At 51.6% G+C, this 25032-nt stretch overlaps 4 protein-coding genes and 1 non-coding gene across 7 annotated transcripts; 3 read left to right on the top strand and 2 right to left on the bottom strand.

Moving 5' to 3' along the window:
- Window positions 1-138: 138 nt before the first annotated feature.
- SELENOT (selenoprotein T) lies at window positions 139-5856 on the top strand. The gene is given in 6 exon segments (NM_001006557.4): window positions 139-360; window positions 585-695; window positions 1676-1802; window positions 3196-3283; window positions 4308-4459; window positions 5052-5856. Coding segments are annotated over 5 exon segments (600 nt in total). The 5' UTR covers window positions 139-211; the 3' UTR covers window positions 4433-4459; window positions 5052-5856.
- Window positions 5073-20697, top strand: LOC101750121 (glucose-dependent insulinotropic receptor-like). 3 transcript variants are annotated; one of them, XM_046898771.1, is made up of 2 exons: window positions 5073-13633; window positions 20450-20697. In XM_046898771.1, the coding sequence occupies exon 1, from the start codon at window positions 9371-9373 to the stop codon at window positions 10322-10324; it is 954 nt and encodes a 317-aa protein (XP_046754727.1). In that variant the 5' UTR covers window positions 5073-9370; the 3' UTR covers window positions 10325-13633; window positions 20450-20697. The 3 variants fall into 3 exon arrangements, with proteins under 3 accessions (XP_046754727.1, XP_046754726.1, XP_015147335.1); XM_046898770.1 differs by having other exon boundaries at window positions 17901-20697; XM_015291849.4 differs by having other exon boundaries at window positions 16058-20697.
- Window positions 11117-18282, bottom strand: ERICH6 (glutamate rich 6). Its single transcript, XM_040705984.1, has 12 exons — window positions 18130-18282; window positions 17887-18007; window positions 16888-16934; window positions 16681-16797; window positions 15422-15511; window positions 15182-15339; window positions 14222-14289; window positions 13505-13662; window positions 13283-13368; window positions 12280-12432; window positions 11541-11772; window positions 11117-11386 (listed from the first exon to the last, which is right to left on the bottom strand). Exons 2-12 carry the CDS (start codon window positions 17996-17998, stop codon window positions 11123-11125), a joined length of 1485 nt encoding a protein of 494 aa, XP_040561918.1. The 5' UTR covers window positions 17999-18007; window positions 18130-18282; the 3' UTR covers window positions 11117-11122.
- Window positions 18171-18276, top strand: MIR6556 (microRNA 6556). The gene has a single exon (NR_105424.1). It is a non-coding gene; the product is annotated as a microRNA 6556 (primary transcript).
- SIAH2 (siah E3 ubiquitin protein ligase 2) lies at window positions 20086-24926 on the bottom strand. The gene is made up of 2 exons (XM_426719.8): window positions 24445-24926; window positions 20086-21545 (listed from the first exon to the last, which is right to left on the bottom strand). Exons 1-2 carry the CDS (start codon window positions 24844-24846, stop codon window positions 20988-20990), a joined length of 960 nt encoding a protein of 319 aa, XP_426719.2. The 5' UTR covers window positions 24847-24926; the 3' UTR covers window positions 20086-20987.
- Between the last annotated feature and the right edge of the window lie 106 nt (window positions 24927-25032).

The following is a 25032-nucleotide window of genomic DNA, read 5'->3' as shown; positions in this document are numbered from 1 at the left end:
CCATCAGCAGCAACGCACCGGTCCCGTTACCCGCCTTCTCAGCGTTGCTTCAGGCACCGCTCGCAGCCTCGTCTGGTAACGACTCACGGTGAAGCGCTCTCCCCCCGCCGCATGGGGGCCGCGCTTCGCGGGCGTGTGGGGCGGGGCGGGGCCGGGCGGCGCATGCGCAGAGCGGGAGGCGCTCGCGTGACCTTGGTGTGCGGCGGGCGCGATGCGGGCGGCCGGGCTGGGGCTGGGGATCGGGCTGCTGCTGCTGGCGGCGCTGGCGGGGCCGGGCGGCTCGGCGGAGCAGGGCGGCGTGCCGGCCAAGAAGCTGCGTATGGCGTACGCCACCGGGCCGCTGCTCAAGTTCCAGATCTGGTGAGCGCGCCTCAAGATGGCGGCGCCGGGCGGGCTCGGCATCCTGCTCGGCTAGGCCTTGGGCCGCGGGGGCGGGCGGGCGGACCGGGCCTGGGCCGCGGCGGCGGGCGATGGCTTTAACGCGAGGCGGCGGCGGCGGCGCCGGGGGGCGGGCGGCGGCAGCGGGAGGGCCGGCGGGACGGAGCGCTGAAGGCCGCCCCGTGACACCGCCTCTCCGCACGCAGCGTCTCCTGAGGTTACCGGCGGGTGTTCGAGGAGTACATGCGGGTCATCAGCCAGCGGTACCCCGACATCCGCATCGAGGGGGAGAACTACCTGCCCCAGCCCATCTATAGGTAAGCGCCGCTAATTCCGCTTGCTTTTCCGGTGCGTGCGCCGGTCTTGTGCGTGTGAGCGTGTGTGTTTGCAGTTAACCGAAACGGAAACGTACGGAGGCCTTCGTGCCGCTGCGGTTGCACTTTGGTTGTGTGCGCCCTTCTGACAGCCATGCGGTGACGCCGCCTTGGGAAGCGGGACGGCGGCCTGCTGGATGCGGCCTGCTGTGCTCCGGGGCACTCTGAAGTGAACATCTAACGCGCGTTTTGCAGCTTTTCGTCGTGATGTATCAGCACATAAATTCCCATTCCTTACCGTTGCTGCTCAGCCTGTGTTGTGCCCCGCGGCACGTTGAGGCGGTAGGGGCTGCAGCCGCCCCTGCTGGCTGCCCCTGCGGCCCAGAGGTCTGAAGTACAGCACGAGACGTGTGTGTGTGCCGCTGTTTGAACGTCTGTGTGCTGGAGTTTGTGTGGTGGCTCATGAACCATTTCTTGACCTAATTGCCGTAATAATGATGATGTTTGGAAGGGTACCAGATTGAAAACCGCAACGTTAACTTGCTTTCTGGCTGCAAATCTCACTCCTGCAGAGAACTGTACAGTTCTGGAAACCAGAAATCTGTTTTAAGTGTTGCATATCGACTGTGTGTGTGTCTGTGACATGGAACAGCTTCTTTTAGCTGCAGAACGTCTCATCCTGTTCAGACACGCGTAAGCTGAAAGCAGATTTCTGTTTGAGGCCTGGTTAGAAAAAAAGAGCATATGTGCCTCTAGGACACGCAGGTGGTGTCTTGAGGATGTGCGTTCCTCTTAACGTGTGTTGCTTTTTTGGGCTACGTAAATCGTTTACAAACATGTGCATTTACTTGAAAAGTTTTATATTTCCTCTGAAACACAAAGGCATGTTATGAAAGCCATCCTGATGAGGCAGATCGTGGCAGTATGTGGTGAAGCATAACTGGGAACCTTCTAAGTCACTTTTGTTTGTTGTCTTTTAATAGGCACATAGCATCCTTCCTGTCTGTCTTCAAACTAGTATTAATAGGCTTAATAATTGTCGGCAAGGATCCATTTGCTTTCTTTGGCATGCAAGCTCCAAGCATCTGGCAGTGGGGCCAAGAAAACAAGGTAAACTGCAGACTGTCTTCTGGTTTTGAAAAGCAATGTCAGAATGGATTTGTGAGAATGCTGTGGGGAGCTGAGTGCTGTCACTGACCTCACTTTTGTATGCTGATCTCAACAGCCCTCTGGCTTCGGTGGCTTTTGGTTTGATTCCTAGCATCTTTCCAAGCTGGTGATGCTGTAGAGGGACATCTGCAGTCAGCACTGCTGGTAAAGATGCAGCATGGGTTGCTAAAGGAAGCCTGCAGTTACTAAAAGCACTGTGGTTTTATTTTTTATTCACTTATTTATTTTTTAATGGCTCAGGTAGAGTTTCATGCTGGTATTGCTAAAACTGCCACTTCCTTTCTCTGTTGTCTTATGACTGTTTTGCAGTTGTCGCTTTCATCAAATTTTAAAATGAATTAGGTGTGCAATTTCATGGTTAGAAAAATTAAATTGAAATTCTATGGGTTTTTTTGCACAACATACTGGGGCATGACAGACTGTTCCTTGTGGGATGAATACCCCTATGAGTCAGTGCTGATGATGCTAATGGATTCATGTCATCGTGCTCTGATTTAGAATAACCTTATTCCAGATTTATTTTATGAAGCAAAAGCAATGTTAAGTTTGATAACCTTTACTTAGTCTGCTGGTGCACAAGACATTCAAGCAGCTACCCAGTGTAGTGGGACTATCTTGAGCCAATTGGAATGTACAGAAGAAGTAATGTATCCTGCTTGATTACATGGGCTGAGCTGGGCTGGTTGCAGTTCGCCTGTGATGGTCTGAGCAATGAATGTCCCCCATGCCAACCCCGTTGGCATTGCAGCAAGCAGCGTGAATGTGCATGGAAAGGGGATTAGAGGTGGTGTGTTGCTGAGGATTGCATCATTTCATCCTGAGACACTACAGTGTGGACAATTCTAAATGATCACTTTAAAGAAATGCTCCAGGGTTGACAGCTGGCATGAACAGAAGAAATTTAGCCTTGTCTAGCCCCTGTGATCAGTGTTAAATCTGAGTGTTACTCTGAAAATGACAGGCAACTTGTAGAGACGGTTGTGCTCCCTCGTCGTGCTGCAAGTGCTGCCTTAGCCACGTGCTTCTGCAGACTGGCTGCTAAGGAGGGCAAAGATTTGAGGGGGAAGGGGGCAGGAGGATGGAACTTGGCCTCTTTGAATTATGAGCTGGGTGATTTCAGAGCTATTTTGATGCCTGTCTTGGGAAGATAGTGTGCAAAATCTGCAGAAAAGAAGGTGAAAGGAAGATTGCTGGGCTACCTTAAGACTACATGATTAAATGGCAAAGGGAAGTTCAGGGGTGCATGTACGCTTGCAGCGCTTGTAACAAGTGAAGAAAATAAGCTGTGACTTATGTGGCCAAAGTGTCTGGGATTCTCTCTGTTCTCTTCCAGGTTTATGCTTGTATGATGGTTTTCTTCTTGAGCAACATGATTGAGAACCAGTGTATGTCAACGGGTGCATTTGAAATAACTTTGAATGGTGAGATGAGAAGTTTCTGCTCTGGGGTCATTGTGGTGCATGTGTACGCTCTGATCTGTGAGAGCTGCTGTGAGGAGGAGCGAGGGGTGGTGCTGTGAAATGTGATGTGTGTGGTAGTGCTTTCCATTCTGTAGCTTCAGATGTTATAGTAACTGGTGAAAATCATGTATGTCCTATAATGCCATTTATACATATGTTAATTACATCTATCTAGAAATGAAAAAAAAAACATATTTAAGGGGACATTTTGACACTTGGAGTAACTATAATATGTTTTCTTTGCTTGTGATGTGTGCTAAGGAAGACATCATCAACTAGGGAAGCAGTTCATTAGATGCTTTCCCTAACCTGTTTTATAATAAGGCTTAGACTTTCATTCACGGTGAAGCTACTGATATTCCCAGAATTTTCATCACCAGGGAATGCAGTATGATTTTTCAGGTTAAGAGTCTGTGGATCTTCTGCCTTCAAGTAATCTTATAGTTTCAGAGATTATGTAAGCTTGCTGGAGTGCAGAATTTTTCAGGCTGTAGGTATGAGTGTATCTAGCTCGGTATTTTGTTTCTCAGTTTATAATGGTGCAGGGTGCATTTCAGTGTAGTAGTTTCTAAGTCAAGCTATGTACTCCGGAACCTTTGTAAAGACTGACGACGCTGTATCAGAGTAGTTGAACTTGGTCCTAAATCTCAGAGTTGAATTGGTAGCAGAGCCTTCCTGGGGCTGTGGTTTTGAGACTTGGGATGCTATCCTGCTATCACTGTTACATTTTTAGACATTCTGTTCATAGGAATGGACGTTTTCAATCTCTAAGTTCATACGGTAGACTTCTAAATGGAAGCACTAGACTCTTGGTTTGTGTTGTAGTATATCCAGAGACCTGAAGCATTGCTGAGGCAGATATTTCGACATAAAGTAGTACCAGCCTGCATAGCTTCCTCAGTCTTGTAAATGTTTAATGTAGCCCGACGTCTTTCTGACTTTCTCAGTGTAATTGTGCTTTCTCCCTTTCTGTGTTTTGTGATAGATGTTCCAGTGTGGTCTAAGCTAGAGTCTGGCCACCTTCCTTCCATGCAGCAGCTTGTACAAATTCTTGATAATGAAATGAAGCTCAATGTGCACATGGAGTCAATGCCTCACCATCGATCATAGCCCCATCTATCAGCACTGAAACTTCTTGTAAGTCTTGCGCAGGTCACCAGTGGCCCTTGACTCAGATGTAAATTGGTTTTGATATTTGTTCATTTACAAGTGTTAAAAGGAAAAAAAAGTGCTGGGAATTTTCAGTTGGTCTCACCTGCAGTAGTGAATGGCCTGGCTGCGTTCAGACACCTGCACAGGCTTCCTTTGGAGCTGTGTTTAATGGTTCACCTTCTGCAGAATGGCGGTTTCCTAGGTAAGAGCATGGCATGTGGAGGTGTGCTTTGGAGAAGTCTGAGCGCTGCCCAAGAACTTCAGGCAGCCTCACCCCTTGAGGAAACCATGCTCTGTAACCAGGGCTTGCTGTGCTGTGTTCCTCTGTTTTCTCAGAGCTCAGACTGCTGACCACTAAGCCCACATTCCTGTCCGATTGATCTCTCCCTCCACTGATACCCATGCAGCTTTGTGGAATGGGGAGAGCAGTTCAGAGAGATTGTTACTTTGGCAATGCCAGTGCAGGAAATAGGAGAAATCATTGATTTCTGATTTGTGCAGATGTTCCCTTTTTGTTAGGGCTGGCTGACCGACCCCGGCGTTGTTGCTGATGGTGCTGCTGTGTCTCTTTTTCCAGGCATTAAGCGGTGATTTCCAAGGCCGCGTGTCTCGGACCAATGAAGGCCTGTACTGAAGACAGCTTGCTGTTGGTACAGACTGGATGCTTCTCTTGCAGTCACGTTGTGCCTCCTGGAAAAACCTTAATGAAAGAACTCTTTCAGTGCTGGCGTGTTTCCAGATACTGCACATTCATGGAGTGCAATAATACTGTATAGTTTTTTTAAGATTTCATTCGACCAGTTCATAGCTCGACAATGCAGGCATTACTAATTGTAACTTATTTTATATTCATGTTTCACGCGGTGGCAGATTGAGTTGATACCTGATTTTCCCTCAGAAAAAGTTTGTTTAATCTGTTGTATTTTATATGGATTTATGTTCTTTTTGTAGTTTAAAATGAAGTTACAGGAACGTCTGATGTTGTCTTAAACTGTTAAGTAACCAACAGCCGCCTGTCAAATATCTCTGATGTGGTAAAAGCAGGTTTGTATATTTTTCAAAATATATGGCAGAGTTGAACAGTGCATTATATACTAAATTATATGAACAAAATTATATTCAGAGTAATTGCATCATTTTGTGAATTCAGTAAAAATTAAAGTCAGCTGCTTTTCAAGTGGTGTTGGCCAGCTTGAGAGGTTTTCCCATGGCCATTCTGAAGAGTTTAAAAGCTGGGACTTTCTACTGTCCAAAACAGAAATAGGAAATGGAATTGGAATAAAGAGTTCTCATTGGCTGTGTGAAGTACCTTGTGAGTCGCTGATGGTGATGATATTCTTAGAACTGTAACTGAAAAATGCATAAAAAGTCCACTTCCCAAAGCTGTCCATGGTGTGATGTGTTGGTTGTCTTGTATGAGCGCCTTTCTGCAGCCTTGCTCTGTTAGGATTTGGTGCCCAGCTGTCTTCCCTGCTCGGGGCGAGGAGCTGCGTTGTGTGTGGGGTGGGGGTGATTTACACGATGCAGCTCTGAAGGGGTGCAGTGGATGTTGGGTGGCTGCAGTGGTTGCTGAAGGGCAAGGCGAGCCCATCGGTGTCAGGTGCCATTCTGGGGCTGTAGTCATAGAATCATTAAGGCTGGGAAAGACCACTAAGATCATCTAGTGCAATCATCAACCCATTGCCACCGTGTCCACTAAACCGTAGACACTGTAACTCTAGCCCAGACTCCCCAAGATGGAGCTGAGGCCTCTCCTGGGCATGGGCATAGTGCACTTGGTTCTCTGCCAGGGCCGAGCTGCTGGAGCTGCACGTCCTGCTCTGACTATGCCTGTGACCCCTGTTATGGCCGTCCTGCCCCAGGAGAGCTGACAGGAACTGGCACTGCTGCCCAGGGGATGGAGTTGCTGTCCCTGAAGTTGTTCAGGAGCTGTGGGGATGTGACACCGAGGGATATGGTCCGTGGCATGGTGGGGGTGGGTTGGGCTTGGGGATTGTAGAGATTCTATGAAAGCTGCAGAGCTGCTGGCAGTCAGGCTATGAGCTGCGAGAGTGCTCAGTGTCTCACCTTGTGAAGGTACAGATGTCTCATCCTCCACCTGTTTTTTGTCCTTGCCCCGAGCTACAGGGTTTCACACCCCTTGTATAACTACTTACGTGCTTCCTGGGTCCTCCTTATCATACACTGCCTTTAGATGGGTAGAAGGAGAGAGCTTCAGTATGCTGGGACAATAAATCAGATAAGAGCTGCAATGAGGACAGCAGTCACTGTTTGTAAGTACTGTCTGACGCACCTCGGGACTTAAGGAGGCATTTAAGTAAGGTTTTGAGTAACCCCAAAGCTCTGTCCACCCAACTGAAAGAATACGCTGTCAGTTGCTATAAAGGTGTTGCTAATCACAACCATTAAACGTGCAATGGCCTCAGAACCTGTTTGATTCTATGATGAAATTGTTTTTTTAGCTCTTCTGAAATAGATAAGCCAGAATTTCTAGTGCGGATAGTGTTTTTAGTTTCTCATTAATTATATTTCTAAGACAGATCAGGCAAAGCAAATACATGCACAGATGTGTTGCTAGGCTGTGATTTTCCATGAGCTGTTTGCCTGTCACCCTGGTGATGCCCATGGTCTGTTCGCTGCCCGCAGTATTCCTCTTTTCATCTGTGCAAGATCATATAATGAAGTGTTGGGGTTAAGAATGTGAGAACCTTAGCTGATGTTCATTAAATGCACCAGAAGCACAGCCTTCGTTTCTCATTTGAGGGGCACAGGCTGACCTGTGTTCCAGTCCTTCTGCAGTTGCTCTGGGCTGCAGGGTCCACTGAGTAGATTTGGTTTAATGGGGGGACCAGGCCTATGAATGCTATTCAGTGATCGCTACCCCCTGAAAAACTGAACAGTGAAATGGAAAAAAAGAGCCTCAATAGTCACTAAAAGGCAGCAATATGTGCTGGGGGCCAGACACCATCTGACAGTGTAATACCGGGGTGCTTTGACCAGGAGGGCTGGTTCAGGCTGAACTCAGTGCTTCCTTGTGCTTAGCTTCAGGCAGCGAGCATCCTGAGGCTGCTAACAGCCTCCAGCAGCATCCAAGGGGTCATACTGAGTGTGAGCACACGCTGTTTCCCGTTCACCCCCTCCAGCACCCCAGACTCCAAAAAACACCCAGCATGGTGCTTTTTGGATGCACTGTGTTTTCTGTGTGCTCAGTAATCCTGAAGGGATTTCTCTTCCTTGGACTGCTGTGCCGAGCGCGTCTTTGTTGTGTGGGGAAGGTCCCATGAGCAGCACTGCAGGCTGGTAACAGGATGTCCTGGTGTTAAATTCACAGCTTTAAGCTCTCCTCTCCTGGATAGTGCTACTTATTGATTTTAAAATGAAGATGTAAAGACCCATTTATGTAAATAAGCCATATTCGAGCACTTGAGATCAATTTCACCATATCCAAAATGGATATTAAATAATGATTCTGATAGGCAGATTCAAACTTGTTGAGCTCGGCTTGTTAAACACAAAGGAAAGTGACACACAGGCACTGGAGCTGCTGTGACCTGGGTGTGGGCTGGGGAAGACAGAAATACCCTTTGCACTGCTGAGTACAGTTATGGAAACACAAAGAATAGGAGCAGGTTAGGTTGCCCTGGGATGAGGCTCAGGGTGCAGTGTGTGGCTGCCTGGCTGCGGCCCCCGAGTGTTTGCAGAGCTGTTAGCAGAGCCATCGTGCTGCTGCTCATTAGCAGGAGCTCACAGGCAGTGTCTGCCTTGGACTGGTGGTCTTCATTTCCGAACCTGTTATAAGTGTGAACTTAATGAGTATAGTATGTTTATCCAGAGCCTAATTTGACATAGATTGCATTTAATTTTTTTGAACTCATCTACTGTGCAATTTACTGGTGCTGCATTCACAGCTGTGTATAGTAAAAATTGATTTAATACAACATGTTTTCTGACCCATAGCCAGGAGAACCTGATGAACTGTGGGACAGTGAAGGACCGTCCGTGTATTGCCATGCTCCTCAGTGTCTGTGATGTTTTGTGTTTCCCATGGCCTTAGAGCTGTCCTGAGGCCATGGCTGCTGCTCATTCATGGTGCAGAAAAGACTGCAGCACCCAGCAGCATGGGCACAGGGACTGCTGCAGCACAGGCAGCTTCCCCTGCGGCTTCTGTTGTTCTGTCTTTTGCAAATGCCTTAGCGGAAGCATATACTTAGGGTCTAACATCCTACTCTGCAAAATGGCAGGCCAGGTTTGGGGCCGTCAGGAGGCGGTTGCATTGGATGAGGCACCAGGGGTCCTTGGCTTCCTTTGCCGTTGCCCCATTCCCACATGCTCCCGTCCATGACCAGGATCTGGAGGCTGTGTGTTGTCCCCACTCCAGGAGCTGCCTGCAACTGGTGGCCCTGCAGTGCTGGTGCAGCCTACAAGAACAGTGTTTCTGTTGCCCTGGCTCTGCCTGCCCTGCGCCGCATTCCTGACCACGCTGACCACAGGTGCCTGTGCAGCAGCCATCTGCCCGCCTCGGCTTTGTTTGGCAAAGCCGCTCCTCACCCTGCGTCACGGTGCCGGCAGCCCGGCCCACAGCACTCCTCCCTGCCGACCATGGGTGGGAGGGAGCGTCAGCCATCCGGCACCTCTGGGTGCATCCCCCTGGGCGTGGAGCAAAATCCGATGGGAAGTGGTGAGGCTGAGAGTGCTGAAAATGCCACCGGCAACGGGCAGCATCTGGGATGGTTGCAGAGGTCTTCTGGAATGGACAGGGTGCCCTTCAGAGGACTGACATAGGTGTTTGTGGCCAGTGTGCAGCTGTGAAGGGACTGGCACTTCTGTCCCCTCTTGCCAGCACAGCTGCACATCTCTTTGCTGCAGGGCTCCTTTGCTGGGGCTGCAGCAGGGAGCATGGTCAGCGTGCTGTGTGCTGTGCTGCACGCGCTGCTCAGCTGCCTCATCCCCCCTGCCAACCTGCTGGTGATTGTGGCTGTCTGTCAGCTGCTGAGGAAGCATCCGGGCTCTGGCTATATCTATGTGCTCAACCTGGCTACTGCTGACCTGCTGGTGGGTGTGATGTGCATCACTGAGGCCCTGGACGACGTTCTGGATGGGGACTTTGACCGCAGCAAGTCCTTCTGCCTCCTGCGCATTTCCTTGAGCATGACGCCGTGCATTGGCTCCATCCTGACCCTGCTGCTCATCTCCCTGGACAGGTATCTGGCAGTGAGGCTGCCACTCTCCTACCGCACGCTTCTGAAGAAAGCACCCGTGGCCCTCTCCCTCCTGTTCCTCTGGATGCTCGCCTTCCTCCTTGGGCACTTGCCTCTCATCTTTCCCTCCCTCCAGCAAAGCAACTACACGGGCTACTGTGGGCTGCTCTCTGTGGCCAGGAGTGAGTACCTCTACACCCTCTGCTTTGGCATCTTTGCTCCATCCCTGCTAGTGCTGCTGTGCCTACATGTCTCAGTGTGCAGCATTGCCTATGCACAGCACACACGGTTGCCTCACTCCTGTACCCAGCCCGGGCCCCTCCGTGCCCGCCTGCGCCACTTCAAGGCACTGCGCACTGTGCTCTTTGTCCTCATTGGCTTTGGGCTCTCCTGGGGCCCATACCTGGTGGGGGGCACTGTGCAGGCTGCCTGCCGCTCCTGCGACCTGTCTGGCGCACTCAAGGACGCACTGTTCATCCTGGGCGAGACCAACTCCCTCCTCAACCCTCTCATCTACGCCCTGCACAGCAGAGACATCCGCAGCCACCTCGCCAAACTGCTTGGCTGCAGACAGAGGGGCCGTGTGCAGCCCGTGGCCTCCAGCATCCGCACCGTGGGTGGTGGGAGCTGGCCCAGGACATCTGGGCTGTGAGAACTCCATGTCCCATCGTCCCCATGGCTGCAGGGCCTGCAGTGGGACAGTGGTGCTCGGTGCGGCTGCAAGTAGATCCCCCCACAGCAGCTGCTCATGTTATGCCAGGGGCTTCTCACCGCCCACTGCCCCTGCACCTGAACAAATGCTGCTGGGGCTGTTGGTTGCTTTATTCAAACTGTGGCCTCTTATCCCCTGTGGATGGGAGAACTACATGCTGTGCTGTGCTGTGCCTGCAGCGGGCTGAACTGAACTGCTGTGTGCTATGCTGTGCCTGCAGCTGACCAGACACCTCACAGTGCTCCCGGCAAGGGAATGTGGACACTGCTGGCATTGTGCCCTTTGTGGATGCTGCTGAGTGCAGCAGTGCCATGCTGTAGCCTCAGAACACCTCTTCCCCCTACCCTTGTCACAGGCCATGCCTCAGCTGTTTGCTTTTACCTTTGTGCCAAATTTATGGTCTGAAATGGGTGCTCAGCCCAGGCTGGCTTCTGCTGGGAGATGAAAGGGAGTGTGCTGACAAGCAGTGCTCTGACGTCAGGCACGCAGTCACTGTGCCCTGCACAAAACTTCCTAGCCAAGGCACTCCTCACCACAAGCTGACACAACGTGATCCGATGCTGGCTGCACCCCACCCTGAGCTGTTCCATCAGCAGGATGGCCCCAGGACTGCAGTGCCCTTGGCCCACAGCAGGCAGGGTTGTGGGGCACCAGGATCAGTGCCTGCCAGCACTGCAGCATCGGAATGCTCTGTCTCGGCCGGCTCTACTCACTTTGCCTTCACACCACACATGCTGCTCAGACTGGAGCATTTACTATTGCCCTGACTGAGCTGCACAGCTCTTCGCTTATGTCAGAAGTTGTGCAAAGGTACAAGATCTTTAAAGTCTGTGTGACAAGGTACGCTGGTGGCTTCATTTTGTCCCATTGCTCATTGGAAGGGAAGTTCAGGCAGCCACGCAGCTTATCGATGAGCCGCAGGATCCTCACCCGCAAGGCTAGCAGCAGGAGCTCGTCCTCATTCAGCTGGAGGGGGGCATGTAGCTGCCCAGCCTGGCTGCCCTGAGAGAGTAGGGGGCATCAGATCTGCTTTGGGGGCAGGATCAAGGCTGGGGCAGTGCAGGGGCACCCCCATGGGTAAGGAAGATTCCCTGCCTGCCCTGCTGCTGCTTCAGGAGCAGCTGAGCATGCAGCTGGCTGTGCATGTAAGAAATACCTGCACTTTTGTTCCCACATTGAATTTTGCTTGTTGCCCCATGGCAAGGAAGGATACTGTGATCTTATCCTGGCCCATGATCCTGACCCCCACATGCAGGTTCAGGGAGAGGAAGATAGGGCTCAGTGGGGCGTAGGGTCCGGATGACGCTGCACTACTTGGCCATGTCCACCTCCTCACCCTGTTGCCTGCCCGGTCCAGGCACTGCCCTCCTGCAGTGTTCATCGTTATCCTAAAAGAGAGAAAAAACAACACTCCACAGCAAGGGGTACACCCTGCAGCAATGCTGTCCCCAACACCCCAGGACCTGGTGCCAGTGCTCAGCAGGGACAGGACCTTGCTCAGGGTTCAGCACATACAGGACCTCACATAGTGTTCACCAAGCTGTGGCACAGGTTTGGGCCTGACACCCCAGCACATGGTGTGGCACAGCCCTTTGAGTGTGGGGAGAGAAAATAGGGGGAGATGAATCTTCATTTTGTGCTGAGCACCTCCCAGCCAAGGTGTCCTGCCTTCACAGAATTTCCACCAACGAGGGCATGCTGCATCAGCTCAGCACTGCTGTCTCTGCTTTTTCTGAGTGGCATTGGTGAGTCTGTAAAACATGCATCCTCTCCCTATAGATCATATCTCCCCTATTGTGTATTTGCCTTTTAATTTTGGAGTGCTGCTAAAAATACCCTTTGTGATCTTTGAAAATGTGCAGTGGGAGCAAAGGTGCTGTCTGACACCAACGTACCACACAGTGCCGTGCGGGTGGTAGCAGGCGCTCCTACCGTTGGATGCAAATACCGCCTGTATCTCAGTGTTACTTGCCTTGTCTTCCTGCACTATGCAAACAAACCGCTTTTTCTCTCGTACAACGATGACTGCCAGGTTTCCAGATGGATAGCTACCATCAGATAAGGTGTTCACAACTCCTTTGTGTACCTGGTTCACTGGTTATTGCATACCACGTATCTCAGAGTGCTGCTTTGGAGCACACAGACTGACGCATTGCCTGGGTTATGGTGCAGCAGGCAGAACGGTGGTGTGCTGCAGTCCTACCTGGGGAAGGGCCAAAGTCCTTTCCGACAGAAATGTTCTCTGTACACTGACAAAAATGCGCTTTGTTGGTTTTTTAAGCAACAACCCAAGCAGAATTGCTTAGAAGCCTTAAAGACACATTTGTGGAATCTGTACCGCTTAGGATTGAAAGCACAGGCCTGGCAAAGGAAAGCAATGAGCTCAACATGAATGAGGACAGAGAAAACAGGGCTAGGTCCCATTCTCACAAAGAAAAGAAAAAGGAACAACCAGAGGGAAAAAATGGCTTTGGCCCCTGGAACTGACCTGAACATATCCAAACAGTGGCTCTTTTGCACCTCACGGCTTGCATCTCCAACATGGCTCGCTGCTGGGAGTGCATGCATTTGAGGCACTTTGCCGTTTGCCACAGCCACAAATGGCAGCAGCCCTGGGATGAAGGCAGCCAGAGGGCAGAGCAGAGCTGTCCCCAGCCAGGCTGGCGTGATCCTTCAGCTGAGCACTGGGCACACAAATGTCCTTCCTGCCTTGAAGTTACTGGCTGACCTGAAGGAATGTGATTCCAAAGGCTGTGTAAGCTCTTTCCCTGCTGCGGTTTTTGGATTGTAGAAGTGGTAAGCTAAGCTACCCCATTATACAGCAGACTAGAACATACTGAAAGTTGTTGTGTTTACAGCCCTGGACTGTTGTAGGCAAACCAGACCCACAAAGGATACAATAACTGTGCTGTTCCATCTGGGAGCATAGTAAGAAACTTCCCTCCATGTTTGTAGTATTTCTCCAACAATTCATTCTTTGCTACCTAAGATTGGAAAAGACATGATGAAATGAGCAGCTGCAGCCCTGCACCCAGGCTCCCATTTAAAGGCAGCAGCAAAGGGTTCTGCAGCATGATACAAGCCAGGTGCAATCCATTTCCTCTGGCAGCAGCCACTTGCCCTTCCGCCCATAACAGTGAAGTCGCAGCAGGTGATGCTGTAGGAGATGGGCTCTTCCTCAAGCTCTGCTGCTCTCTCGCCAGGCATCAGCGTCCAGCCCGTCAGAGATGGTGGCTCCTGGGAAAGCAGGTAGGAAATGGTGCCAAGGTGTGCTGGACCTGGGGAACAAAGGGAGGGTTTGTGTGTTTGAGTAGGGCTGGCAGCTCTGCCAGTTGGTGACACAGCAGCGTTAATGCCTTGACATCCTTAGTGAACAGATGCCTATAATTGAAATCCAGTTTGTCCGTTCTTAATCAAAATGATTTTGGTTTTATTCAATAGATCTGAAAAGCTGCTCAGTCACTCACAGCCTGAGCTGGGAATTTGCAGAATGTTTGCTTTGTTGGGTAAAACATAGATAACGCCTATCCTGGCTTTTTCTACCTCTCAAGTCTTGGCTTCAGCAACTTATTACTTTGTAAGGCCAATTTCTGTGTGTCTCAGCTGAAATGTTTGAGTGTAAGTAATGAAAGTCACTGGAACTGCTTTTGTTTTTTTTCATGTGTGAGATTATTTAATATAGTAGCATCTAATTTAATGGGATTGGACACTGGACAATGAACTAACACATTGCTACATGCTTCTTCCCATTCAATTAGAGAGCATTAGAGGCAAGCAATTGCATGAAATTCATTGTTGTAACAAATAGACAAATAATGAAAAGAAATGCAAACTCACACTCAGCTACAGTTGTCGGCTCAGCTGCCAGGAAGGCTAACTGCCTGGCCATTTGTCTCTCCTGCTGTCTGGAAATAGAAGTGTTCATGAGAGACATTTCATATATCCCTCTTCAGAAACTGGAGCGGGTACTGGGTAGACTTGCAGTAGAAACCCAAGTTTCAGAATGTTTTTCTCTCTGCTCCTATAACTGGAAAGAACTGCTGGAAGCAATGGCATATCACCAGTATAATACTATCTCAGGAGAAATGAATTGCTCCCACACAGAGATTTCAGTGAAAAAGCCTTGTGATTGCAATGGTATCACTTATGCTGATAGCAGAGCTAAATAATGCAATGGACTTCATATGGAGATTCTGTATGAAAGCAGTGCTGCCCACTAGCTGAATGAGAGGTACCGTCCAGGGGTATTTTCACTGTTCTTCCTGCCTTACAAACATGACAGTGTCCAGCAACGGCTTTGGTTGATGCTCTGTGCATAACACGAGGTACTCACACTATCAGGCTGCCTACAGGGAAGCTAACAGTTTACTTCCAGGTGTGCTGTATCATTATGCCACAGGATAGGATGCCTGTATGAACTTTGTGCCTCCTGCCAGAGAGCTCAGCACAAGTCTTGGGAACTGCGTGTTTGACTTCTGCGGATTTGAATTCAGATGTGTCAGGGTTTAAGCAGCAAAACAGAGAAATACAAATTCGTGCATTGCTTTGGCACCTGAGGCAAAAACAAGACCTAAATATTATCCCTGCCATAGCTGCAATTACATTTTGGGCCTTACCTGTGTCTGGGTTGGTAAGAGAACAGCTGAGGGGGCCCAAATGGAATATGAGCATGTGTTGCCTAACTCTTAAAAAATTCCTTCATTCCATCTTGCTGAAGTCTCATTTTCTTTGCACTTCTTTTCCTTCCAGAGTAGCCTCTTCCCTACCCTAAGCGGTCCCCAGCTATCCCTGCAGTACCTCTGGTATGCTTTCTCCTTTGCCAGGTGTCTTTCAGCTTCGCTGCCGTGTGGCTTATGAGAGTCTACAGAAATAGGGCTGTTCCAAGCACTTTCATGTTTCTTCCTCTCATTTACAATGAACTCGTAGAGGTCTTGATTGCGTTTGCAGCAGAACTTCTGGAAGGCAGAGAGCAGTGTCACTGCAGCAGGGCTCCCCAGGGCCGGCCCCTCATCTTTCTCCTTCTCACTGCTCTGTAACCTGCGGTGGAGGGTGAATGTCCTCGAAGGAAGGGAATGGCCTCAGCAGGCTTCTGCAGTACTCACACTTCGGAGCATGGTCCTCCTCTGCCTAAAGTGGAGGCAGGATGACAGAAGGAATGTATCAGCACACACATCCTTGTTTTATCTCAGGGAAGTAATGCTGCTCAAAACAGTGTTGTAAAGTTTGTAGGAATGCTTAGATGTGTGTCTGTGATATCTGGGAATGATTTAACTCAAGGGGTTAGGTTCAGAAAACTACTGAAAAGAAAAGCTGATCTGTAGCAATTAAACATCTCAGTACGGCTCGAAGACCAGAATCAGTGTAATGTTTATGAGGTGCATTCATTCCAATAAGAGGGAAAGCTTCAGCTCGTGCAGAATGCTACAGCTGAGTACTTTGATGCATTAAGCCTTTCAGATACATTGCTCAGGGCTTTGCAGAAGAAAGCTCCCTGACTGCAGTGCTGTTGATAGTAGGAAAATCAGTGGTGAATTTCCTTAGGAATCAGTGCAGGCTCGCTGACAAAAAGGCTGAGCATATTTGACCAGATGCAAGCTAGGGCTGCTGCACTGTCGTTTAAGGATGGGTGCTAGATACTTTGGAAACTTCACCCTTTTTTTTTTTTCTTTTTAGGTGTGTTTTGAAATGGAATTATAAAAGATGCAGCTGCCAGGCACTGCTCAGCTCCACTCAGACACAGCGCCCTGAGCTCAGCGCTCTGTGGTGATGGAGCCGTCCCTGGCAGTAAGGGTGGAGGGAGCATGCAGTGGATGCAGGACAGCTGCGCTCTGCCTTGCACTGTGTGTAGCACCTCCGTTCAGATCCTTCTCTGACTATGTGGTTCAGAAATACTTGGCTTCTCTGGAGCCTGATTCCTGCAAGCTCCCGTGCTCCCCCTCTGTGGGTAGGATTACCTCTCCTGGGTGACCATACTCTGCTCAGGGTTACTTGGGGCTCTGTGCCCTGCCTGTATATACTCTATGGCTGTATACCTCCAGTTAAACACATTTTGAATGTCTGCTTTAGTCAAAGAGCAGAATCTCCTGCTAGAAGATCCCCAGCACAGGATAAGAGTGGGGAGGAGCCGTGTGCCTCCTGCTGCTCAGGTATGCACTATGAGCATCTTTTCAACATCCTGACGAAAGAGAAATCTTTCCTCGAGGGAGTCCTGCACAGACTTGACAAAAGGCATTATTTTTATCTCTCCTACATGGGACTCTCAGGAATTAACCAAAGAGCACCCAGCAGGGACCCACCTCGGCCCGCAGGCGGCCCCGCAGCACCTCAGGTCTGTAGGCCAGCGCGGCTGGCGGGCCGACGGAGGGCAGTGTGCGCAGCGGCTGTGCCAGCAGCTCCACAAAGTCCTCTAGGAACTGGGAGAGGGAAAGAGTGTGGAGTCAACTTTGTTCAAGGAAAAACCATTAGGCATAAATGCATCGCTGTAGGGACTGAGTAGTCTTTACCTCCATGGCACACGTGATGTCTAGTCCACTGGGCTCTCCTGGTGGAGCTGCAGGCAAGAGCAGTGCTGAGAGCTGCTGCACAGCACAGCCATGTTCCTTGAGGCCTTCCGTGGCCCTCTGGGCTGCCCGGGGACTGTGCTGGATCACAGAAGCTCAGGGGCGGCCTGCTGTTTGGGGCCAGGGACACATCACTACACCTGGGAGAATGTTCCCTGCCCCTGTGGTGCTGAGGGGAAGGAGCAGGGAGGGCACTGGTTTCAGCATCTCTAGGTGCAGTCTGTGCTGTGTGTGTGTATGCAAGGAGGGGCTTCAGCCTCTGAGGCAGCAGGGATTGTCTCGTTGTCGGGCATCTGCCGCTGCCCTTCTAAATCCTTCTTTTCAGAAAATAGGAAAAAATTAGAATGTGCATTTGGGTGAGATGGGGTGATGTTCCTGCCTGCCTGAGCTGTGGGGAACGTGCCAGGGCAGGGAGTAGAATGCAGTGCTGTGGAGCTGTGTGGGCAGTCAGAGGGCTGATGGATGTGGCTGCTGGTTTGTGTGAACCTTGTGAAACTGCAGTTTAAGGAGATGCAGTTACTGTCCTCTGCAGTCAAGCTGTGCCATGGAGCGTGTCCGCTCACAGAGCCCCCGAGGAGCTGCCTGTCCCCACAGAGACCTGCCTGGCACTAAAGGGAAGCAGGGGCTGCTCGAGGTGATGCCCGGAGGGGCAGGGACCAGGCAGAAGCTGGCACTGCTACGTTCCCGCTGCCTCAGCCAGCGAGCGGGGCTGGCTGCTGAGTACCAGGCTGCGCAGCTCATCTGGGCAGGAGAAGGGCTGCTGTGTTGCGAGCTGTCTTCTAAGGCCCTAAAGTGCCTCTCCCAGGGGTCCATCGTGCTGTGCCGCGGGCTGGCAGGGCGTCCCCCCACCCCGTGCTCTGTCCCGCAGCCGTACCGGGGCTGCCGGTGAGCGGGAGGGAGCTGCGGGCAGGGCACCCAGCACGGCCCGCCGGCTGTTCTTACGTGGTTCTCTGCAGGCACGGTCCTGGAGCCAGCTCGCTTCTGGCTGCCGCGACGGCGACCTTCCCGGTGGTTTCTGTGTGGCATTGGCACCGGCACCGTCTGGCACTTCCATGTCCGTTCTCTGGGACAGAAACCCGCGTGTTAGTCCTGTGCAGCAACTCCAAAGCAATTGCCTTAGAAGAATGTCGTATTACACGAAACTCTACTCAACGTATGCGATCAGAAACGCCTGGCAGCGCGCACAGGGAGGTGCGGCTCGGCCCCCGCTTGCTTCCGAGGGGGTGGATGCGCAGAGAGCTCTCCGGGCGGAAGGCTGCTCGGCCCGCGCTGCTCCTCGCGTCCTCCGCGCGGCGGCGGTCCGAGCAGCTCCCGCTCGGTCTCAGCCGTTGCGACGCCGCGTGCGGTCTCCGTGGTGACGCGGGGCGGTGGCGCAGCGCGTGGTGCGGGGAGGCCGCGGGGACGCACGGGGCGGTGCTGCGCTCCTGCGCGGAGCGGAGGTCCCCGCAGCTCCTGCGTCGGTGTTCAGAGCGGAGGATGCTCTTAGGAAGAGCGATGTCAGCGCTGCGTCGCGTCAGTGGAAAAACCTTTTCCGGACGCCGCTCCTGCTGCGGGTACCGCCCGGGGCCCCGCGATGAGCCGGGACGGAGGCGGCGGCGCGGCTGTGCTGGGATGGCCGGCGCTGCCGTGGTGCGTGCCGGGCCTGCTGGTGCTGCCGGGACGTGGGGGTGGCTGGTGACACAGAGCTGTCTCCCTGCTGGCACGGCCGGCCCTGGGGCAGCTCCACCAGCGCTGGTGTTGCTGGTCACGACGGGTAGATTTTTACCTGGGTGCATTTCAGTCTGTTCCAAAGTCAGATGGCTTTGTTTATGATCAGGAGTTCTGTAAACAAACCCGGGGCAGCCCCAGTGATGTTTTTGAGTATGGTGAGGAAGTTCCATAACCCCACGGGTGTGCAGCTGCCCGGTGCCGGCACCTGCCTGCCTTCTGTGGCCTTGGATGGTGGCAGCAGGGGAGCCTGGAGCACCTGGGCCGGGTGTCAGAACCAGTGCTGCCGGTACATCTGCTGAGTTAACGGGGCAACACATCACTTCTTGGCTGTACCACCTGAGGTACACCTCCTAAATTCAGTTTTATCAGTTATAGGAAAAGATACTGTGTGTTGCAGGGTTTTTTTTTTTTTTCTTGTTAGGTTGGGTTTGTTTTTTGTAAAATATAATACAAGTTTCTGTTTCATCAGAGGAACTGAATGGTGGTGGAAACCACAGTGAAATGATGTTGAATTATCAGATGTGGGTTACAGGCAGCACTGGGGTAATTAATTCCATGTTGTGAATCCCACTATACTCATTGGCTTGCTTCAGAGTGGTGTTTCACACAAAAAGCTCTTAAGGCCCAACACAAATTTTCAGTAAGAAAAATTGTTTTCCACTATAAATGCTGCTGAGATATGGGAAAATGAATTAAACTCTTGGGAATTCACACTTAACACGTCCTGCTAAAAGCACAGGCGTTAGCTCCCATCAGAGCCAGGGCCTTGACTTTGATCCTGCTTAAGCAGGAGTAAATGAGTTCGCTCGGCTGATGCTGGAGTTCTGCCAGTGCAGTGCAAATGAGATCCAACGTGGCATCTTATGGGAACTGGATACGAAAAGATTAGACTAATTCCTTGTGAGGTTTTTTCCATAACTGCTTTCAAATTCTCAAGGACAGAGCAAGCCGCCCCGCTCTGATGCTTTCCTTGTATTTCTCTTGTGCTTTTCTGTGGATGGCTGCCCAGCACTGCCTGGCATTTGCATAGGGATTTGTGCTGTAACTCCAGAGATCTCTTCCCTGAACACATGTGGCTGGGTGCAGCCTTCCTCCCTGGGTATTACTTTACGTTTATTCACACCAAGCTCCATCTGCCCTTTTACATGTAGCTTTTCACTACTGCAAGGCTTACCGCCTCCAGGTAACTCAGCTGCGTTTCACCTCACAGCGCAGTGGCTCTAAATGGCACCCTGCTGTTTGGCCAAGACATGCAGAGCTCGTGGCTTTCGTGAGTGACTCCCAGAGAAGGCTCCTGTTAGCAGTGCGGGACGTGCAGGCCGCTCCAGCTCCCACGGCACGCTGGTTTCAGTGTGGGTCTCCCAGCAGCAGGGCTGGCAGTGGGACCTGGCAGCAGCCGCCATGCGCAGCAGGACAGCATGCAGCACAGTGTTGTTTTTGCAAAATATTTATTACAAAATAAAAGTAAATATGGCAACAAAAGTTAAATAGCAAATGACATGACACTGGCCATAAAGCTCTTGCTGTATTATTCTAATCTTTTACAATGACCAAGTATGTCTCCAAGGGAAGCTGCACATGGACAGCCTGAATTTATTTCTGTATTATTGGCTCTAGCTATCTGGGGATATTATGCTGTGTGCCCTCTGCCATCACGAGGACCTGGCTGTGAGCAGCTGTGCTGTGTGCAGGGCTCCCTCGTGTCCCTCGCAAGGGCCAGAGCCAGCGATTCCCTCTGAGACCTGCTGGGCTTCACCCCAGTCCTCCAGTCTTCCCTCCCCTCTTCTTTTAAAAGGGCAGCAAATGATCCGGTGCCCATCCTTTTAAATAAGGCAGCAGGAAATGGAGTAGCAATGCTGAAGTACCTACTGATATGCTCTGAGCCTCATCTCTTGTGATAAGCAGCTTGGATTTCCTTCTTTTACCACCTATTAAAGACTCCTGAAGTTCACCGGTGAGAGCAAGTCTGTTTTCCTGCTTGAGAGGGCTTCTAGGTGCACTCTAAACAGGAATGCAGTCCTTCATATCTCTCAAGCCACGTGTCCAATGGAAGCACTCTTTCTTTAAATTAATTACATTTAAAAAGGTGTCTGTGTGTGGGGAAAATCTTCCTAAGGCACCCAAGAATTTAAAAAACCTCTCCTCACTTATATTACTTACAGGACACACTCGTTCCTCTTCTCTCCAAACTTAAAAACGTTGGCTAGTTAGGAACCTTAACTTACACCAAGACGTAGCGGAATAGCATCTAAAAACCAGAACAGAAAGACAATCCTCAGTAACGTAAAGCACTGTGCCCAGACAGCTGACGCTTTGCTAACTACACAAATATATCATGGACAGCACGTGGAAATGGTCACATTAATTCCAAGGTTCCCATTGTCAGCAAAAAGGTGTGCGATAGCGGTATCAAAAACAAGGCAGTCACTGTTGACTATGGCAGCGTTCACCCCATCGTGGATGGAGCGCGGGGTGGCCTCCCAGGTCAGTCTGCGCCGGTTGCCGTTCAGCTCCAGTCTGTATGCAAAGTTCTCTGCTTGCTTACGGGTGCCGATGAGCAGCACGATAGCGAAGAACTGCTGGTGACCTTCGTACTTCTCTTGCTTCTCCAGCACCAGCATGAAGTGGTGACCAAAGCACGACTGCATCATCACCCAGTCAACAGCACCTGGCAGGTTAATGTCCGTGGCGAGAAAAACTATGTCTTCTCCCTGAAGGGTGGTGATGCTTTTGTGGGCATGCATGAGGTGGGACATGACGGCTTCCAGGGATCCCTGCCACTTGCAGGTAGCACCAGGGCACGGGCAGGAGTAGGGCCGATACTCACAGATGTCTTCGTGTTCTGGCTTTTCTGTGTGGTGCAGTGTCAGCGAGCAGCCCGTCGTGGCATACTGGCAACAGAGCAAACACAATCAGTCAGGAACCACCCAGCATAAGTGCTCAATGCTCCCACCTGCGACCACCCAGAACTCTCATTTTCACTGCAAATCTGACGTGAGACGTCTCTGTTTAGTGCTGGATTCAGAGCTGTGCTTATTTTTGTTTCCTCTTAAGAACAGGTTCTTCCTGTACTTTGCAGCTGTTGGCTCTTGTTTGTTTTTTAAATGCGAGCACTCAGATGGAATGGACCACGAGGCTGAGCTGCAGATCATCTGCTGTTGTAGTTAGACCTGATCAGCCCACATCAGCTGAAGCGGTCCTGGTATGGACTTTTCCTTAAAAAGAACACGGGATGCCAGTTTCAGCAGTACTTTTAATAAATATGCCCAATTGTCATCACAGAGCAGACGTACTTCCATTAAACTCAAACCCACCATCCCAAGCTTTAGCGCTGCAGCTGTGAAGAGTAGAAAGAGAGATGGTGATTTTTCACTGAGCACAGACACTAATCCGAGCGAGCACCACGTGACTGCTCTTCATGTCATCAGGCACCTCCAAAGGTTAATCTGCTTTAAACAAACAGGGGTGCTTTGCCTTTTCTACACTGTGTTGCTGTCTGCACTGAACACATTGCTTCGTCACTACCTCTAAGGAGAAAGATGTCTTTCCTCGTGCCAAGAGCACAGCTCCCCCATCTGCAGACAGCTGTAGAGATTTCTGCGACTCTGCTAACACAGTCCCACCCACACAGCCCGTGTGTGGCTGCCTACAGAAGGTAGGACACTTCTTTGGGTCAGGGATTCTGCTCTGAGACTGAAGGTGAGGTTATGGGCTTGCTGCCCTAAAGAGAATGCGTGAAGCAACAACTCAATATTTGAGGGAAAACAAAAAGCAAGTCTGGATAGACATTTTTTTTAAAAGTTCAACTAAACAAAGTCCGAATTGCCCAAAGTTTAAAGGCATATTTTGGGGTTAAATGCAAGCACAAGGAGTTTCAGCTCAAAGACTGAAATGCCTGAGATGCAAAACGCCACAGTCCTCTTTACTACAGGCAAATCACCCACGCTGCAATACAGTGCTGCAACCGCTGGGGCAGAAACGAGACCTCGTGCTTGCTTCATAAGCCATAACGTGTGCTCTGCTGCTTAGTCCTCTGCTACAGGATTTATCCACGTGCGAGCAGGAGCACAGAGGTGTGCTGCGGTGCAACGAGGGCTCCTCCTGCTGCAGGCAGAAACCCACCATGCAGAGCACGGCTCCCTGCCGCTGCATTCAACACTTCCACTCTCACTGTTCTGCTGTTCTTGCCCCGCTTTCATACCCCTGATGGCACTTCAATCACTTTGCACTGTGCTGAAGAACAGCTCTCAGTCTAACCCTGTTAGGAAAGCAGTAAGAACATGTAAGCTGCTGGATGGGCAAAACCAAACGTCTGCATAGAGCGTCAGCCCATATCGGAAGGTGACCGGTGGTGAGCACACAAGGAAGAGCACTGAGGAAATAGCTGTGGTTTCCCCTTTGCTGCAACCTGCCTCCTTTTGTTCGTTCCTGAACACATGGCAGCTGGTTTCGTTTGGTGAACCCTAACAGCAGGAGATTGTGAACAGATTCACAGGGTGCTTTGGGTTTGTAAGGGACTCTTACAGATCTTCTGGGCACAGAGAAAACTTGCTGCCTTCATGCTGTTTGGCACATGTCATTGATATTTACCGTACCCTCATTCAAACCGAAGAGCCTGTTGGTCTTTCCCTGCGTGCAGGTTATGTGATACTGCCCATCTCATTGACATCTCTACCTTTTCCACTTCTACTGTGTCCTTCCTGAGGCAGGGGAGCAGGGCTGCACGTGGTACAGGCAGAGTGGACGTGACTGCTTTGTGCTTTTTCATTGCCTTTCTCCCACTCCTAGCGTTCCACTTTTAAAAGTACTTTTTCTCACAGTACTATTTTGCACCACATCCACTGTCCTAAGAGGAAGCAGGCAGCCCTGAAGCCATCACCACATAATGACTTAGCATTCCGTGTTGTTGCTATGTATGTCACTTCAGTCGCGTTACCGCAGACTTCCCTTTACAGGTTATGTGAGTGCCTGAAAGCATTCTGAAAACATTGGCTAAGCTTGAAGGCGTTCAGCAGAGCCAGGTCAGTGAATGAAGGCAGGCTGAATGTAAGATTAACGCAACTTGTCTGAAGCTGCAAGGGAAATCGGCAGCAGAGCTGGGAATGGAGCACCGAGCCCAAACCCCCGCCCTGCCGTGGGCAGCAGGCTCTCCCCTCCCAGCAGCTCAGTGCAGCAGCAGTGGTCCAAAGCCTCAGAGTGCCTCTCGCTGCGCCCTGCCGCCTATCTGGAGGGACAGCGCTCAGCCTGCTGCTACTGGAGACTTTTCAATGGATACACAGTCTCACTATGCCTACTGGTTCTGAAAGCAAAACGTTACCATTGGCTGCAGGGTGCAGAAAGACTTTCACATTTTGCCCTCAGAGCAAAACATAAAAGAGTACAATGAAACGAATTCTCACTGGATTTCCTTTTCTTCAGAAGGACCAGAACCGTATGAAGATTTGGAAACAAGGCAGTACCTCCAGGTGGAGGTGACGACGTTACAGGATCTCAGAAGAAGGACCCTCCTTAGGGGAGGTATCCCTACCCCTGTCCCAGCTCTCGGGATGCAGAGCATCACTGCTCCTACGGAAGCTGGGAAGAGTGAGGTTTCTTTCCCCAGAGATGAAGCCCCGTGTCCCACCCTCCATCCGCGTTAAGTCAGCTTCCTAACTACAGGGCACATTTACCACTCGCACTTATTTAAAAGACAAGAGAAAACAACGAGTAGTTTTTGTTACGTCTTAAATAGGAGCAGGGCTGTGAGCAGAGGGAAAGGCGCCCCCCCGCCCCGACGCCCCATCCGCTCACCTTGCAGGGGAAGAGCACGGCCGAGGCCACCTTCTCCATGGCCAGGTTCCTGATGCTGGGGGTCAGCGAGCCCCGGCAGGTGGGGCAGAGGCTCAGCTTCTGCCGGCATTGCTTGCAGACCAGGTGCCCGGCCTGGCACTGCAGGATGGGCGGCAGCACATAGTCGAAGCACACGGGGCACTCGAACAGCGAGGTCAGCTCGTGGTGCTGCGGAGACACCGGGCCGCCCGGCCCCGAGAGGACGGCGGCGGCCGCGGGCACCGCGGAGGAACCGGCGCCGGACGCGGCGATGGTGGCGGCGGCGGGAGCGGGCGCGGCGGCGGCCGGGGCGGAGGCGTGCGGCGGCGGCTGCTTGCCGCAGGGTTTGCTAGCGCCGGGCCCGGCGGAGGACGGGCGGCTCATGGCGCCGCGCGGCCGCCACCATCGGGCCGCGGCCCTCGGGACCCGACGCGCCCGCCCGGAACGCGCCGCTGACGCAAGAGGCGGCCGCGCGCAGCCTCCGCCCCGGCCCCGCCCCAGCGAGCATGCTCCGGGCGGCGGGCGGGGCGGCGAGCGGTGCGGGGTTGCGGGGGCTGCGGACCGCCGCGC

The sequence above is a fragment of the Gallus gallus genome, chromosome 9 (genome assembly GCF_016699485.2).
Source record: "Gallus gallus isolate bGalGal1 chromosome 9, bGalGal1.mat.broiler.GRCg7b, whole genome shotgun sequence".
NCBI classification, from domain to species: Eukaryota; Metazoa; Chordata; class Aves; order Galliformes; family Phasianidae; genus Gallus; species Gallus gallus.
Note: the sequence above shows the minus strand (reverse complement) of the source record. Positions and strands in the feature narration are given on the sequence as shown.